Genomic DNA, 17,750 nt, shown 5'->3' on the forward strand with positions numbered 1-17,750 from the left:
TAGGTTGTGGGAGGCAACTAGCCACTGCTTCCTGGAAGATGGCGAGATATATCAACAGCGAAGCGGCAGCTAATGATGCTTTGATTCTTTTCAACTGAATCAAGTTTGGTGTCGAACAGTTTCCCAGAGTTTGCTGCTCGACATCATCTGACCACGGTTTCCGCCGAGAAAAGACATGGTCAAATACCAAAATATTCACGAATCATCATCATAACTTCACCGAAAATTACGGTACACTTTCTCTAAGAACAAAGAAACAAGTCCCCCCACCTTTATATTGCTTGCATTCTTGGAACGCCAGTTGTACAACCAACAAAATTGGATTTTCTCGCTTACAGAGTCCCCGTCCGCGTAAAATGGCCGCCGCTGAATGGCGGCCATCATCACATCGAATGGCTCTAATATTGTCGATAAATTATAATAATAAGTGTATATATACATGGCCATGATACAACGTCTCTGTCCTTCACCTCTTTGAAAGGCATGGTCAAAATGAGCACTTCACAAGAAAAGCTTGTGGTCTACACCCTGGACGGCGCAATCAATGATTTCTTCAAAAGCCACCCGAACGTAACCCGACAACAGTGCGATGTCTTGGCCGCTTCTATTGTCGGTGAGCCCGTCGAGCCTGTGCCCATCCAAGGCTCATTCAGCTACACAGTCACAGCGGGAAATGATCAAGCCAAGATTGTCCAATTCCGATCCCCAGAGTCGACATTAGACACCAACACTCTCGATCTAGCCAGAAATATCCACGGAAAGCTGGTCCCAAGCCCCATCTACCATGGCAGGATTGGACATCTCTCATCACAGCTACATGTCTATATCATGGATAAGATACCAGGGAATGTATATGTCCAAGCGCAATCAGACTACCATGTTCCTGTAGGGACCTCGCTGGAAGCCTCCCTCCAACACGCCAATACCGTAGCGGACATGGCAAGGTAAATATCAGTAGTAAACAAGGTGCAAAACCAGTCCGTCTCTTGCGCATTTCTGACACCAAGCATAGGTTCTTCGCTCAGTCGTGGAACAACAGGCAGACTACCACTCCCGATATCGTTCAAGCCACTCACAACGACTACCGACAGAAACTTCAGCTCCTCTCAGAAGATCTTCCCTCTCGATTCACACAGAACCTCCAAAAGGCCATCGGTGGTCTGGAGTTGGTCTTCACGCCGGAATACCCCTGGGTTCTCGGCCACGGAGACCTCAGCGCACTGAACATCATGACGGAACCTTCTACCGGCCACATCACGGGGATTATTGACTGGGCTGAAGCACAAATCCTTCCGTTTGGCATGAATCTATGGGGTCTCGAGAACGTACTAGGCTGGATGGACTCCGCAGGCTGGCACTACTACAGCAATCGTCGGGCCTTGGAGGAGCACTTTTGGCAGACTTTCCAAGAAAATGCCATGGGTAGCGGCGCTGCTGAGATGCAGCGGATTGGGATGGCAAGTATGACTGGTACCTTTCTTCGCTATGGCTTCCGCAGGACTCGGGGCACGGATGTGGTAGATGAGGGTTCTTCGTCTTTCAAATACCTCGAGGCATTTTGCTGCAGCGAATCCCGGACTCAAATCATACACTCGGAGCAGCTATAGCCAGAGTAATTTTTCTTCTTCAAGTAGCAGTTTCTTCACTGTACGTTCTCATCTCCTCTGTGAGCAAGTACCCTTCAATATTATAAGACAAGTCCAGTGCAATGTAAGCCTTCTTGGCCTGAACTGATGCGATTTAAGCAGGGTGCACCCAAGTTAATTGTACCACGATGGCCTTGAAGAAAGACTATTTCAGCCGGTTTGTTTAACAATAAATGTCAACTGGTATGTAAAATGAGCCGTACTTTTCTGCTGAATGCTGTCTGGTAGCAAAAGGCCCTACAGCTTAAGGGGCTAGTAGCCTGAACTAGGTTCAAATGGTGGCACGGCAAGTGAGCTTCTGTAGGGGTGCTGAGCGTAACGGCTAGACCAATCAGACTCCGCCCTTGTTTCTGCGGAAGCCTAGAACTGCACTGAGCCACGGCGCATTCAAGGTGCCAGGCCGCTTCATTGAATGTTCACGTCAAACCAGACCGGAATCTCATCATCATCCATTCACACATTCACATCCACCACATCACCCGGTTGCCCGCATGTCTGCGAATAATGCCCCGCAGCCAGTCAAGCTCTCCTTACCCTTGGTATGCTACTCTCAATCTGATGTGTGACTAAAAGACTGCATCGCATTTGCTGACCCATCTTTACCGCAGGAGTATCAACAGCATCTCTTCCAAGAGCTCCGGGCAGAAGATGAGCTCGTCGTGCTGGCCCGTGGCCTGGGGCTGATGCGCCTCGTCACAAACCTACTTCACTCCTATGACGCAGCCGGAAATAATCTCATAGTCATTGTAGGTGCCGAAGAGCGTGAAAATGGCTGGATTGGCGAGGCATTGGCCGAGCATGCCGCCATCAGCGCTGCTCCCAAGGCCCGGGGCTTGACAGTTGTGAATACCGACTTCCAAAGTGTCGGTGCACGCGAGAAGATGTACGCCGGAGGCGGCATATTCAGCATCACTTCGCGTATCCTAGTTGTCGACCTTCTTACCGGCCTGCTGGATCCAGAGTCAATTACGGGGCTCGTCGTGCTTCACGCTGATCGTGTTGTCGCAACTTCACTCGAGGCCTTCATCCTTAGAGTGTATCGGCAGAAGAACAAGATTGGGTTTCTGAAGGCGTTTTCCGACAACCCAGATCCTTTCTCTACTGGCTTCTCCCCGCTGTCGACCATGATGCGAAATCTGTTCCTGAAAAGGGCATCGCTGTGGCCGAGATTCCACGTCACTGTAGCACAGTCTCTCGAAGGCAAGAAGAAAGCCGAAGTCATCGAGTTGGAGGTACCCATGACAGATTCGATGACGCATATTCAAAACGCCATCATGGAATGTGTTGAGGTCAGCATCCACGAGCTCAAAAAGGGCAACTCGGGCCTTGAAATGGACGACTGGAATCTCGACAGCGCTTTGCTTAAAAGCTTTGACGTCATGGTCCGACGACAGTTGGATCCCAATTGGCACCGTGTGAGTTGGAAAACACGGCAGATCGTAAACGATCTCACAGTGTTGCGCGGTCTATTGACGTCCGTCCTGGCATATGACGCAGTGTCGTTTTTACAGCATCTTGACACCATCCACGCAGCGCACTCACCTCCGCCTGGATCTTCGAGACAAAATCAGTCACCTTGGCTATTTTTGGATGCCGCACAAACAATATTCGACACGGCGCGAAGGAGGGTGTATTCGGCCAGCGCAAAATCAATCTCACAAAGTGGCGATAATATCGACTCTTTGCGGCCAGTCCTCGAGGAGCTGCCAAAGTGGGCTCTGCTTGCTGAAGTGCTCGAAGAGATTGACAGAGATCTCTACTTCGAACCACCTGCCAGAGACGACTCAAATGGGACTATACTCATCATGTGCTCAAACACGGATACCTGTAGACAACTCCGCGACTACTTGCAAACAATGCACGTAAAGCCCAGGGTCGCAACTCCCACCACCACCGCGGAAGATGAAGAAGATGCCCACAAACCATCGGCTGCTTTCATGATGAGAAGACGTCTACGCAGCTACCTAACCTGGAAGCGACAGTTCGCCCAAGTCAGCGCAACGCTCTTCTCCGAGAACCAAAAGGCCCTCAACGGCGCAGCTGATTCCCGGCCTGGCCATGCTGGCATGGGCCGTGGTAAACCTCCGTCGAACAAGAGGAGACGCGTCCGTGGCGGAGGTAACGCCGGTGTCTCGGCCGGGCGGACCGACACTGGTGTTATTGCGCAGTACTTTGAGAAGCCAGGCGAAGTGGCCCATCTCATGGCCGAAGTCCAGATCACGGAAGAAGAAGCCCAACAAAAGGACGACATCATCGCCGACCCACTAGACAACATGGAAGATTACTATCAGCTGTACGAAATGCAAGACCTAGTCGTGGTCCACGCCTACGACGGCGACCAAGACGAGCACGTCCTCGAGGAAGTCAAACCCCGATATATCATCATGTACGAGCCAGACGCCTCCTTTATTCGAAGGGTAGAAGTCTACCGCTCGTCACACAATGACAGAAACGTCCGTGTCTACTTCATGTACTACGGGGGCTCGGTCGAAGAACAGCGCTACCTTGCATCAGTCCGTCGAGAAAAGGACTCGTTCACAAAACTTATCAAGGAACGAGCAAGCATGTCCCTCGTCATGACGGTCGACCCTCACGGCATCGAAGACCCGCAAGAAGCGTTCCTCCGCACAGTCAACACGCGAATTGCAGGCGGCGGACGGCTCGCAGCGACAGCCCAACCGCCGCGCGTTGTAGTCGACGTTCGAGAATTCCGCTCCTCCTTGCCATCCCTCCTCCACGGCCGGTCCATCGTCATCGTGCCCTGCATGCTCACAGTCGGCGACTACATCCTCTCGCCCAACATTTGCGTGGAGCGTAAATCCATCAGCGATCTCATCTCGTCCTTCAAGGACGGGCGTCTCTACACGCAGGCAGAAACCATGTTCCAGCACTACAAGTCCCCGATGCTGCTCATCGAGTTCGATCAGAACAAATCCTTTACGCTGGAGCCCTTTGCCGACTTATCAGGCAGCCTGAGCAGCGTGGCGCCCACAAACGTGTCGTCCGACTTGCAGTCAAAGCTCGTCCTGTTAACACTCGCCTTCCCCAAGCTCCGCATCATATGGTCGTCATCGCCCTACCAAACCGCCGAGATATTCGAGTCTCTCAAGGCGCAAGAGGATGAACCGGACCCGATTGCAGCGGTGCAAGCAGGCCTAGACAAGGACATGAAGGCGGAAGACCAGGCGTTCAACCAGGAACCGCAAGAGATGCTCACCAAAGTCCCTGGCGTCACGCCCAAGAATATCAAAACCCTCGTACTAGAAACAGAGAATATCAAAGAGGTGGCCAACATGTCAGTGGGAGACCTGGAGCCCATGGTTGGAAAAGTCGCCGGCAAGGCCATACACGGATTTTTCAACCGCAACGTCATGGAAGAAGACGACTAGAGCAAAGGAGACCACGGTCAAATCAAATAAAAAAAGATACCCATTAAGAATCGTAAAAAGAAGAAGAACTAGGGTATAGACGTCGTAACACGGGTGGGTATCGATGGTACCACCACCTTCCAAGCTCTGATGGCAATCTCATTCCTTTCCCCTCTCCCCAACCGTCGCAATCAGTAGCAGACGCACTACACCCTACTCCTCCTCATTCCTCCATGTCGATGTCCGCCTCCTCTCCGCCCGCAGTAGCCGCAGGTCAGGAACCGCACAATGATGCCGCAGAAGGACACCACGCCGCTGATAATAGCCTGCAGGATGCCGCCGATGCCGCTGACAATTGCCATGATGCAACTGCCTATCGTGGCGAAAATGGATTGAATCTAAAAAGGAGGCCGTCAGCTGCGCTCTTCACAATAGGAAAAAAAGAAAAGAAGAGAAAAGTCCGACTCACGCAAGAGAGTATGCCGCCCATGGTGACAGTGGTAGATTTTGCAGAATGGATGCTTTCAGCAGCGTCAAAGTTGGGTATGTCTTCCAAAAGGCGATGGCTGGATTAGAAGGGAAGAGTGAAAAAAAGAAGGCAGGAAGCCGTCCGTCACGCAGGTACGAGCAAATGTTTTTATACCACGTCACTTACACCTCACCTCACCCAACCTCGTTCTGCCCAAGCAGCCCAAACACGCCGACTGCCGACTGACGTCAACCTCCGGGAAAACACCCGGCACAAGACCCCCAGATTTAGAAACACAAAAAAAACACGGGCATGGGGGGGTTTTTTTTTTCTTTTTCGCTATCCGTGTTCCAGGCCGGTGCATTCGCTCCGGGACTCGCCCAAACAGGCAGCTGTCAGCGGTTCAGGGGACGCGGCCGACCACTCAGCGTGCCGCGTTGCGTCGAGAAGCTTGTTTTGGGAAGTGCACATCAACCATGACGCCAGAGACTTGGCTCGTCCTGAACCGTTTGCAACAGGGAGCCGGGTGCGGGCACAGGTGATTGGCTTTCTTAGAGACCATGTCCCGTACGAAGAGGGGGCGGCGATGTGATGCACACCGTTTGGTGGCGCGCGTGGAAGAGGGAAGTGCGCCGTTACAGATTGTTCGACGGTCGCGGGCATGACGTCAGCACGCGGCAAACGGCGACATTGCGCATTGTCTCGCTGCGGTCGGAAAGACGGCCAAAAGGGCCTGCCTTGGATGTTTTCCATGTTTTGCACTTGCGGAGGAAATTGCGCGGCGGTTCTCTAGAGGCACAGACCCAGCTACTTGTAGGGTGCCAAAGACCAAAGGGGTCTATGGTAACCCTATCACTGCGTGGGTTACATCATATACCACACTCACGCTCGAAACCCCTGGGGCCTTTTTTTTTTTTTTTTTTTTTTTACCATTTGATGTATATCATTATTGGGAGATCTTCTAAAACTCAGGGCTAATGCGAATCCCTATGTACATACATATCACGGATATCCTACTTCCAAATACGCGCCACCGATGCCATGGAGGCAAAATAAACACTCGTAAGAACCCGCCATGCAGAAATCCCGCTCGTAAGAGGAATGAAAGGGAGAAACAAAAACCAGCCAACGCCATCTATATGCCTGTACAGTCGTATGTCGCGGGGTGAATATATGTACTCGCTCGTTTACATGGTCCACTTAGGCCTTCCAGAACGTAAGCCAGCTTCTTCGCGTCGCCATGGCCTTCTGCATGTGCGCCCGACGGAGCATCTCCCTGTTCCTAGAGTCAAGAAGACCCAGCGCACTGTCGTCGTGGTACTGGTACTGGTACGGATACTGGTTGCCGCGAGGAACGTGTGGCCGCTCGTTGCGCATCATCTTGATGCGCTGCACCTTGCGCAGCTTGATCAGCCCGTACCAGCACACCATGATGGACGCGACGGTTGACATGCCCGTGACGGCGCCAAAGCCCCAGTTTGTTTCTTCGATGAAGTTCTCCAGGTTCATGCCGTACAGGCCGGCGAGGAAGGTGCCCATGGCGAGCCCGAGGGTTCCCACGCTGAATTTGAGGTCTAGCAGCATGAGTGCATTGCGGTTGGCGTCGAGAATGGCGCGGACGCTGTCGGCGTGTTAGCTACGTGCCTCTCCAAAGAGAGCAGGCCTTGTGCCACTTACATTTCCTCCGTGTTCCTGATTCCAGACACCAGGTTGCCGGCCTCTTGCACGATTTCGTCGGTGAGCTTGTGGTATGACTCCAGCAGCATTTCCACCTCGGTGTGGTCGTCTAGCCCCCTGTACAAGTCGTGTGTCTTCTCGGTCAAATACATGGCCGCTAGGTCGTCATCCGCCTCGAGGAGTTCCTCAATGGCGTCTCGGACCAGCTTGGCCTTTTGCTCAAACGTGCTCACTCGCTTCGACAAGATGAGGAGTATGCGCAGCTTGTCTCGGTCAATGTCGTCCTCTAGTTCGCTGAGAATGCGCATAACTGGTTCTCGCACGGCCTCGAAATCGGCTTCCATTTCCGACGTCACGGATGTCAACACAGCTTCCAGGGCACGGAACTCGTAGGGCAGGCTGTTGGAGCCTTGGGCCGTCTTTTGCTGCAGTTTCCCCTGCAAGTCATACATGAATGCAGACTGCGGATACGATGTCTTTGACCCATATACATCGAACAGGAGGACGCGGTCGTGCTTGATGAGGACCTTTAAGTGCAAAAGGTTAAGGAGAATAGCCGAGGGTCGGATGAGGATATGCGGCAGGTTGGAGGAGTCGATTTTTCGAAGATCTCGGGGGTTGAGCCCAAACTTTTTTTTTTTTCGTAGTTAGCTATGCGCCTGAGAATGTTTGAGTGCCGTCATTGCCTTTACCTTTGCAATCAGCTCCGTCTTCTTAAACTCCCCATCCACGAGGATAACTTTGCCATTCTCATCCACTTCGGTGCATCGCAGCCGAGGCTCCAAAGCTGCCTTGGCCGCCAAGGCCCGGCGACTAGTAAACATGGACGAGCCATGCTCAAAGTCGTCGTGGACTGGAAGGTCATCTGGCTTTAGCAGCTTGGGTCCCTTCTTGGCGCTCGTCCCCCAAAGCTTTTCCTGCCATGTAGGTTCGTTGCTTGATTTCGGCTCGAACAGCTTGCGCCCAGCTGCCGTGGTGCTAAATCCTAGCGAGGCCGATTTTGTTGGCGATCCGTTTCGGAGGGGATATTTGACGGCACGAAGACCAGAACCAACATGGCGCTGGCCCCCAGGCGTCGTCGGCAGTGAGCTGAATGATCTGGCGCCCAGGGAATTCAGGCTCCCCGACGCTCTCGCTCGTCGACACACTCGAGCGCCAGCAGCTACCAAGCTATTCGGGCGGCCGTGGGCCAAGAAGGCGGCGTCGGACTGCAATTTCAAGAAGCGAAGGAGGTTGCGGGACGGAACTGGCGATGGCAAAGCTGGCTGCATCGCGGGCTGGTCTACCAACGAGATGATGCAGAAATCCAGGGGTCCAGCATCGGACGCGACGACAGCGGCGAGGGCTAGCCGTCAAAACCTGGAACGTTATCAGGATCTGCCGTGATGCAGTCGTCTCGTCCAGGTAGGAGAAATATGAGACTCGGTGGAAATTAATTTAGTACCTCGCAACATCGGAAATGCACGGGCTTAGCGCGTCTCTCTTTTTTTTTTACTGGTTGGACGGCAGGGGGTCAACTGGTCCTTTTGGGCCCTTTTAGCCTGCGCATGTGCAGCCACCTGCCGATCCATTCAAACTCCTCCGTTCTAGACACACTTGACAGCATCGCAGTCATCTTGTACAGCTTCAATTGGCTTTTGGAACACCCTTCGTCTCAATCGAAAGCCGAGTATTTCGACGCACCTCCCACAAACGCCATGGCCTGAGCTCGGGCTTGCAGTTGCAAATTCCGACTCTGGGCTTTGTGAGAGGCAAACAATGGAGCATAATTTGCTCTCGGAAAATCGTCAACGTCGCGATGCTTCTGACTCCCGTGCACATAAGGGGCAAACGAAAGCGCGATCCGCCACCTACGCCGTCTTCCGTGGCTGCTGCAAACACAGACAAGGCGCCAAAGAAGATGAAAAGATCGCTTGCGTCCCTCCGCGCCAGCCGCCTATCTCGCCATCGCACAGTCCTGGAGTCTCTACCTGCCGAGCTGCTGGAAAGCATACTCTTGTACTCGGAAAATCTCTCGCTTCCTCGATCAAGTCACCTGATTGGTGCCAAACTCTCTGGCCGAGCTACGATGCTGCGACTGTTCATGCTGGCTTTCCACGACACCTGGAACCAGTGGTTTGGCATTCCCAAGACGCAGCTGCATGGGCCGAGACCAAAACAGAAAGAATGGGCGTTGTTTGATGGTGATGCCCTGTTTCAGGTGAGAATGGAATCATTGCCCTTGTGCAGCTTTTCCTTTTCCTTCTTTTTTACCTTTGTTTTGGACGAGCATGGCATCTAACCGATGTTAGTCTGCAATGCTGGAACTGCCTTGGGTAGATGTCGACTTCATTCTTCAGGCACAACAAGCCTGGTCAGACAGATATGCTCGAGGCAGATGGTATCAACACAGCGTCCCATTTGAAGACGGCTACGATCAGCTGAATCACGACCACCAGGGTGGATTCGCGCACTTCCATGCCCATGACTGCTTCGAGGCAGACTACAAGCGAGCACTTCAATGGCCAGCCTTCAAAACCGAGGCCATGAGCTGGGGCACACACGACCTACACCCAAGGGCTCGCTTACCCGTGGATCTAATCACAGGCCCGTGGGACGAGGAAAAGAAACGGCGACTATTTTGGCTTGCCCGTGGCGGTTTTCAAATGGGCGGCGAGGGTCAGAATCCAGTCCCTTGGGAAATCAAGTTGAAATGTCTCGAAAATGCAGTCATCAATGCAGAAGAGCCCGATCCACTCATCATCAATTGTCTAATTGGGAATTGGATATTCCTAGATTTACCAGAAGACATTGTGCGGAAACACCTCATTAGTCTCGACAGACGTCTTGAATGGGGAGCCGATGAGCCTGCGAGCAGGGCTATTCTCCGACGAATACGAAATACCCTCGACATGTTTATGCAGCTTCCACAATACCATCACATGCCGGCTTGACGCACGGGACGAAACGTAACTCAGCTAGCATTGAGCTTTGTCAGCCGCTGCCAAGCAACAACAGGTCGACAACTCGCCTCTCTGACTCATGACGACTCATTCAGCCCATCCGAGGTAGCCGGAATGTGGTTGTGCGGCGGTCCCTATACTCAGTCGCTCGCCGGAGCGTGCTGGGGGTATCGTGTGATGTTCGCGTCCCACTCGCGTTATGCTCTCGGCATGCGCGCACAGCATCGATTACTCTGGCACTAATGACGCTGTATGGCTCACAATCTATCAGGCACCATCTCTTCATCCTATGTCCTGGGGGTGACGCCCCGCCTAGCCCAAGACTTCTCGCCGACGTGACTAACACGGCAAGGGGCTGAGACGGAAACACCTTCCAGACCGGCGGCAGACGTAACCAAGAGACCAGATTGAGAGGTTTGTAATGATTTTGGCCGAGGCATACGACTGGTCAACCACGTGTCGGGTTGTTTCCAGCGCACTGATTATGGCGGCATTCAATACGTTCAACTCGTCCGCAAGGCACACAGGTCAGCCAAGCGAGCAGACGCACCAACGCATTGATAAGGATTCAAGTGTGGCAAACAAATTGGCTATAGACCAGAGTATTATGTTGGGCTGAATGAGATGTATGGAAAGTGAAGAACGTCAAGATCTCCCTATCGCGAGCTACGGGTTCAATTTCCACCTCATCTTTGGCCATCTATCACGGATTTAAAATACCGCATAAAAGAGACGACCAGTCCACAATACTACACCATAGATTCATAGCAATGTACCAAGGTGAAAACTGGTCCACTACCAGAATGCAGACTCCTAGAATCTACGCAGAGAAAAAAAACGGCTTGGCCCGCCACAGAGGCAGCGAAACTACTAGCCGGACTGGATGGTCCTGATGGTCGGACAAGACGGCTTCACCAAGTGTCAACCCTGTCACGACGGCCTACGCCTCTGCCCGATCCAAGTCGGCTGCCTACAAGATGCAAGGACTCAGTAAATGCCAACTTATGCCCAGGAAAGATGCTGTCTGATGAAAAGTACCCCAAGGCTCCATCCAGAGCCCACGTAACGCTCCCAACATCTCGCCACGCAAGGAGTCAGCACCAAACCGCGATGCTAGTCACCATCTGGCTGACGCACCCGCATCCCAGGGCATCAGAGCGAACACAAAAAAAAAATTGGCTCGTAGTATTGTCACGCTGACCTTGGCGCAAGTCACCACCGGTCCGCCGCACGCTCGTCTCACCCCGTCGTGAACTACACCACCCACGACGCCGCCAACATCTCACGCACACTCGAGGCATCACGATTCATCCGGCAATCAGGACTCTCTGTACAGAGTCAGAAATCGGCTGTTCCCACAGTTGAGCAGAGCATGACCTCTCCAGCTGCCAGGCTGCCGGGCTGCCGAACCAGGCCATGGCTGTGGTCAAGACCGACTCGAGCATAGAAAACAAGCTTCCTTTGTTCCTTCATCTCGACGAGTTGCACGCTGTTGGATCATTGCGTTCTCCACTGACTGACATGAACCATTTAGATGAATCCACTATTTACTTAATGCGGCAAGTTCGCAGACTTGAGCAGCACCTGACTGGTGATGGACAGCGCCGCATGTCTCAGTGACTCACTCGGGAGCAACGGAGGGAGGGACTTTTCCAGCCCACCTCCCCCCTTCCCGCCTTTCTGAACACTTGTCCAAGGCCAGCCAGGCTGGGCCTTTCGGCGTTTTCCGGAATCTTCACGATGCGTGGTGCGACCTTCTCCCGACCAGAGTGGCGGGATCCTCCCTTTGTGTAAGTCACACCACCTTTGAACGAATCAGTTGCAAAGTTGAGCCACTTGTTGCGCAAGGATTCTCAGATCGTACACGTCAAAAAGTAAAACGATATTTCAGGCAAGGGAATCAACTTTTTGTTTGAATTTCTCTTTTTGGCTCTTCTCCGCATGCCTCGGGACGAACCTCATCTACCAACCTTGAAGCTGGCAAAACAGGCCTCCCGTGGCTCGCGAGTGCCCACTATCTTCGAGGACTCTTCCAAGCTAGCTATTAGATTTCGCCATAGCGTCATCGCTCTCCTCGATCTGAAACATCTTCTGGTTCCTAGACCTCGACTTTCCACAATGTTTCTTTTTGGTGTCCCGGTCCGTTAATTCACATCAGCAGCACCAGATATGCCTGTCGAGGAGGTCGAGTGGGGTCATTATTTTAGTTGCATGCGAGCTTTTGTTTTGGTTTCAAAAGAGTCGTCAAGTTCATGTTGATTATTGTCTTCTTGGTTTGTTTGAACGTGTGCGAGGTTGCTTTGAGCGCCTATCTGGTGGTCGTCAAGAGTTCCTAGAGATACAAGTGGCTGTCGTGGCCCGGCCACTATTAATCGCGCTTCCTCTTTCGTCTTCGGCATATGCTGGCGTCCTGTACTTTGAAAGAAATCGCCGTAGAGGTGCCCTTGATTATCCCCTCCCAGAAAAAAATGAATGAAAATAGCAAACAAACCAAGATGCATGCATGAGTCTTCTAGTCGTACAAAGCCGCATCCGCCTGCCACCATGCTTCCCCTTCTTCTGCCCCTATCCATCACCACAGAATCAACCAAAACAAAAACCACTAAACCCCCACTTCCGCTTTCCGCATCAGTACGCCGTTCCTAGGATGATGCATGCTATATTAATGCGTTTTGCAGCCAATGTCCCTGGACGCCATCTGCAGGTTCTATAGAACAAGAAGATGAGACGAATCCGCCCAAGGTTTTGTGGTATCAAAAAGCTCCGATTGGCAAATGACTCCCGTCCACCTCCGTCCTATGCCGAGTATATAACAAAGAGAACCCAGCAATATAAAAAAAAATGGCAAAACCAATAACAAAAAACAGCGATAAGCCTGGATGTTGCTGTCCAGACTATGATGAGCTTGCATGATGACTGTCATGCATTCTGGTGTTGGTGTCCAGTCGCGTCAAGTTGTCGAGATTGCGCCACTAGTCGAGAAATGCTCCAATATCTCAGTTAAGAATACCATCCCATATGCCAGGTCCTCGCAGACTGATGGCGGGGTGAACGCTAGAAGTCTGATAGCCAGTAGCAGCTTCTGCAGAGCAGCACACTCGCTTTGCGTTGCGTCCAAAGGTGGGGTGGACGGGAACCTGCAGGTACGACTCCGAGGCGATGCCCCGGGAGCGCACAAGGGTGTCGGGCCATGAGGGTTTGGGAGACTCATAGCGGCAGCTGAGGATACCGCGAACATTTTCCTGCAGAGAATCGTCAATGGAAGGCGCACGACTTCGCTTAGAGCCAACCTTGGCTGTAGTGGGCGTAGCGTCCGCAGACACGTCGTGGTTGTGAAGATCCTGTAAAGCCCTTGCAGCATCCGATGCAGGATCACGGGCCATCTCGTCGAGCTCTCGCTCGCGTCTTGCCAGGGGAGTGTCGAGACATAGATCACCGAGTTTGGCAGTCTCTGGATCAATGTAGGACTCGGGTGAGGAGGCCAGGCAGTGCTCATCATAATCCTCGGGAACGGAGGGGACAGAGGGTTTCGAGCTCACCCGGTCATTCCAGAGCTTCGCTGCCCGGAATCGCGACGGCACACTGCAACGGCCAGTGCCGTTGTAGAGGGTCGCGCTAGCGAGGCTAGAAGCGGAGGAGATGGACGAGGAGCGAGAAGATCGTGAAGAATCCGAAACCATGGACTCGGGGGACGAGGCGGCTGACACTGAGTTGGCGAGAGACGATCGACGAGCTGGGCAGTACCCTAGCGGCGACGAAGTAACAGAGTAGGGAAAGCGATCGAGAGCTGTCTGTGCGGCGCTGACGGTATTGGCGTGGGCCATGGCAAGACCCATTGCATTGCTTTTTCCGAGAAGTTGGGATGCAACACTCACTGCAGGAGTGCAGAATCCGCTGGTCTGCGGAGTAAGGCGTGGAGTGGGCAAAAGAGTCAGAGCTGGTGCCAACCGACCAGGAGTGTACACGCTGCTAGATGAGGGCTCCATGACGGCCGGTGTGTTGGACATCTTTGGGGTCGGAGTAATATTGAAGCTGTCAAGAGCAGCTGGGCTGCGGGCCTCCTGAGGGAGGTTGAGGATGCTTCGGGGGGAGAGAGCACACAAGTCGCTAGCCGTGGCGCTGACGGGAGTGGTTGGAATGAGCCCATCAACATTGGTGAGCTCAGGCTCAAGTCTCAGAATGAGTTGCTTCCAGTCGGCGGACTGCTGGGCATATGTATGAGACCCGGCACCGGGTGAAGGGGGTGAAGGGGGCGGCGTGTATTTGAGGACAATCTCGGTCCAGCGCTGGAAAACTTCATCCGTGATGTGCAACTGCCAGTTGACGGCAAGAAGGAATGCAATCTCATTCTGATTTATCTCTTGGGTGTTGAGCCCAGAAATCTTGCTCCAAGCACGAGCCGAGTAGTTGCGGTCCTGAAGATACTTCGAGGCAAGAATGAGAGCTGCAAGAAACATGCGACGGCCACACTGCAAAGCACGATCCACATGTCTATCGTGGGGCTGCTCGGTAGTGAAGTTGTGCTTCGGGACGTGAGGCTTGATAAGAATAAGGTAGTACAGGGCTACCTGCAGCGTGGAGTAGCTGGTGCGTGAGCGCCGAAGTGTTTCTTGGATGAACGTGCGCAGAGGCAAGACAGCTTTGCTGCCGAGCTCACTGCGGCATACAACCGAGGACAGGGGCCAGATCGCTTCTACGATCTGGGTGGAAGAATCTGCGGAAAGGCTAAGCATTGGTTTAGTGAATCAAGAGGCAATAGTTGCCACCTACCAACAAGGCTGTCAACAAAGTTGACCTTGCGATCCGACTGTCGCACTAGAGCAGGAGGGCAACCTCCTCGGGCCGTACGGCAGCCCGCGGCGGTACGTCTGGGGTTTTGTCGCAACTCCGTCGGGACGGCCTCGGCATCCCGCTGGTGGAGTGAGCGGCGATGGTTGACAAGATTTTGGGTACTTGTAGCGGCACGTTTGGAGCGACAAAACGTGTCGCACGAGTCGGAATCGGACGTGTTGGCAGATATAGAGGAGTCGTCGGACGATTGGGAAGCGGTATCAGACCATACAGATGTTGTAGAGATGGAGGCCACAGAACTCATAGCAGAGCTGTACGGCGCATATTGAGAGGCAGAGGCGACGAAGGCGGGCGAATCATCCGCGTCGTACTTCATCTTGATTGAGGTGGTGGTAGTAAGGGTGGAGAACCGGCTTGAGTCGAAGTAAGTGTCAAGCCGAGTATCTATCGAGGTTCCAGTCGCCGTGAGGCTAAGTCAACCAATAAGATCGTGGGTTACCGTAGAGCAATTCGAGAAGTACCGTGGTCGAGTTACAACTAGCTCCAAGCAAACAGCATCAAACCAGCTGTCAGTGGGAGCAGAAATCCGGGGTGTAAAGAAAAGGCGGTTCACACAAGAGTGGCAACAGCTGACTTTACAACAAGGATCAGACCGGTAGACGAAGCGGAAACGGCGACTGGAGTGGTAAGAATATAACTTGCAAGAGGCATTGCGACAAATGCTTCTACAGACAAGTTGGTGGAGGAGGTGATGGGAGTCTTAAGCGACGACTACCATCGGCATGTAAGGAGGCAAGGCAAAAGACAGCGAGGAGTGGAGAGGGGGGAGAAGTCGTTTGAGGACGTATTCGTCGAGAGATGAATCAGAGTGGCGACACACGAGGTTTGCGGATGATGCACTCGACCGCGTCCGGTGACGATGAAGTCGTGCAGGGTTCGTCGCGCTTTGGGGGTGCGGGTGGACGAAATGCAGGAACAGTGGGTGATGCAGGTGATGCGGCTCAAAGGCGTGGATGAGTGTGCCTGGAATGGCGTATTTATCAAGGACGTCGTGCGCCGGTGATGTGACTCCTTCGACGTGGCCTGGGAGGCGAGGCACCGGAGGGAGCAGGGAGCAGTGACAACAGCGTCGAGCGTCAAGAGACCGTGACGGACGGGCTGGAGGCGACGGGGTGGAGTGGGTAATGGGTAATGGATGGGGCGAGGGTGGTCGAGTGAGTGGTCGGGTGCTTTGTGTGACTCGATCTGGGTTGGCGAGCGTGTCCAAGGTGTCCCCAGCAGTCCCAGGTGTCTGCGTGCGGTGCGGTGGCGACCGAGTCTTGCCGCGCGGGCCAAGTGGCAGCCAACGAGAGCGGACTTGGCGATTTCGGAGCGGCGAGGCAGTGACTGGACAGACGGGGGCCTTGCAGCCTAGAGAGTTCCAGCTGGACCGAGCCTAAAAAAAAATGACGGACTGCAGTGCCTCAGCCAAGATGTGGCGAAGACAAACTGACAGGGTGTGCGTGTGCTTCGGTGCTGAACTAAGCAGCCCGAGGGTTGGTGGGTGGTTGATGTGTGATGTGTTTGCGTGCCGCGCGGGCGTGGGCGCGAGGGCCGAATGATACTGCTGCGATTAAAAAGGCTAAGGGAGTGCAAGTCGAGCAACACAAAAACTTGGTCGTCAGTGATGGACTCGACAGTATCAACCGCGCCGTGCGATGCGTGTTGCTTCGGTCGTCCTCTGGAGAATGCCGCAAGGTACAAGTGAATGCCGCTGCGAGCGAAGAGAGACGAGACGGCTTGGTTGGTGGTGACGGCCTCGTGGTGTTGGCAACGTCGGGTGCGCTCGTCAAAGACAATAGTACAAGAATGGAAACAAATGGACGTGGAAACCCAGAAATCAGATTATTAGAATGCGCCGTGGAGTGGAGAGAAACCAGAGCAGACTGCGAGAGTCGCTGGCAACGTTTACAAGGCGTAGTTGAACTTCATCTTGACGTTGGAGTTCGATGGGGGAGAGAAAACAGACAGCTGATGCGAGGGCCAGTGGTTTTGAATGCTTGGCCAGACGAGATGGCCTCTCTTTGGCCGCTGGCCGGTGGTCTCCTCTGGTTTGGCCTCTGGACTCCAGACAGCAGCGCAGCAGCAGCGCGAAGCAGCCACCTCTGGAGTTTTGACTGGACAGCGAGCACCAAGGGGGGGGCGCTGCGGAGGCGGCGGACCAGGGTCTGTCTGTCTAGTGCTGCTCCCAGTTCAGTCTTGTTCTACTAAGCATGGCTTGGCTGAGCATCGATTTCTGTTGGAGGGGGGCAGCAGGTCGCAGGCACACAGGCAGAAAGGAGGCAGACATGGAAGCACGCAGCGTGCAGCACGTAGCACGGCAGCCAAGGGATGTATGGTATGTGTCAGGTACCGGCACGGCGGGTAGTTGGTACAATGACCACCAGGCATGCCCGCCTGCGATGCCGCTGCTTTCCCGTCCCTCCACGTTAAGTACCCGGTACCAAATGGCCTGCCACGGCCCAAGTACATCTCGCATCTGGCCATCTCCCGCGAGGCGCACATGTACCTCGCGCGCGCGTGAACTATGACGAAGTACAGCCAGCAATGACCCCTCTCGGTCTCCACTGCCTCGTTGTCACTGGCCACGGCTGGCCAATCTGCATTTCAGCAATCGTTGATTGGCCCTGGCGTTCCCATAATGCCGGTCCCCGACCACCCCTTAGGAAGGAGCTCTCGGCGGGCTGTCCCCGACTCCTCGAGCTCTTCCATCTCGTCCAGCGGGCGCACTCAGCCAACGCATCGCGCGCCCACTTCGAGCCCGTTGTGCAGTTCGGCCGCCGTATTTCAACCCCTGCTACTCCGTACTTCAGGATGC

The 17,750-nt window shown here is 53.7% G+C and overlaps 6 protein-coding genes across 6 annotated transcripts; 3 read left to right on the forward strand and 3 right to left on the reverse strand.

Annotated features, from left to right (window-relative positions):
- Positions 1–492: 492 nt before the first annotated feature.
- Positions 493–1,607, forward strand: G6M90_00g090800 (uncharacterized protein; the record flags this gene model as incomplete). Its single annotated transcript, XM_014686252.1, has 2 exons — positions 493–944; positions 1,013–1,607. 2 exons carry the CDS (start codon positions 493–495, stop codon positions 1,605–1,607), a joined length of 1,047 nt encoding a protein of 348 aa, XP_014541738.1.
- Positions 1,608–2,137: 530 nt separating this feature from the next.
- rad16 (DNA repair protein rad16) lies at positions 2,138–5,035 on the forward strand (the record flags this gene model as incomplete). Its single annotated transcript, XM_014686253.1, has 2 exons — positions 2,138–2,185; positions 2,255–5,035. 2 exons carry the CDS (start codon positions 2,138–2,140, stop codon positions 5,033–5,035), a joined length of 2,829 nt encoding a protein of 942 aa, XP_014541739.1.
- A 185-nt stretch (positions 5,036–5,220) lies between these two features.
- Positions 5,221–5,504, reverse strand: G6M90_00g090820 (uncharacterized protein; the record flags this gene model as incomplete). Its single annotated transcript, XM_066131384.1, has 2 exons — positions 5,221–5,412; positions 5,484–5,504. The coding sequence occupies 2 exons, from the start codon at positions 5,502–5,504 to the stop codon at positions 5,221–5,223; spliced, it is 213 nt and encodes a 70-aa protein (XP_065987355.1).
- Positions 5,505–6,683: 1,179 nt separating this feature from the next.
- On the reverse strand, positions 6,684–8,431 carry MRS2_1 (Mitochondrial inner membrane magnesium transporter MRS2; the record flags this gene model as incomplete). Its single annotated transcript, XM_014686254.1, has 3 exons — positions 6,684–7,104; positions 7,161–7,789; positions 7,853–8,431. The coding sequence occupies 3 exons, from the start codon at positions 8,429–8,431 to the stop codon at positions 6,684–6,686; spliced, it is 1,629 nt and encodes a 542-aa protein (XP_014541740.1).
- Positions 8,432–8,958: 527 nt separating this feature from the next.
- Positions 8,959–10,093, forward strand: G6M90_00g090840 (uncharacterized protein; the record flags this gene model as incomplete). Its single annotated transcript, XM_014686255.1, has 2 exons — positions 8,959–9,360; positions 9,452–10,093. 2 exons carry the CDS (start codon positions 8,959–8,961, stop codon positions 10,091–10,093), a joined length of 1,044 nt encoding a protein of 347 aa, XP_014541741.1.
- Positions 10,094–13,098: 3,005 nt separating this feature from the next.
- Positions 13,099–15,269, reverse strand: pas1 (G1/S-specific cyclin pas1; the record flags this gene model as incomplete). The annotated part of the gene is made up of 2 exons (XM_014686256.1): positions 13,099–14,816; positions 14,873–15,269. 2 exons carry the CDS (start codon positions 15,267–15,269, stop codon positions 13,099–13,101), a joined length of 2,115 nt encoding a protein of 704 aa, XP_014541742.1.
- Positions 15,270–17,750: the final 2,481 nt, after the last annotated feature.

Source organism: Metarhizium brunneum, chromosome 5, assembly GCF_013426205.1.
Source record: "Metarhizium brunneum chromosome 5, complete sequence".
Taxonomy (NCBI): domain Eukaryota; kingdom Fungi; phylum Ascomycota; class Sordariomycetes; order Hypocreales; family Clavicipitaceae; genus Metarhizium; species Metarhizium brunneum.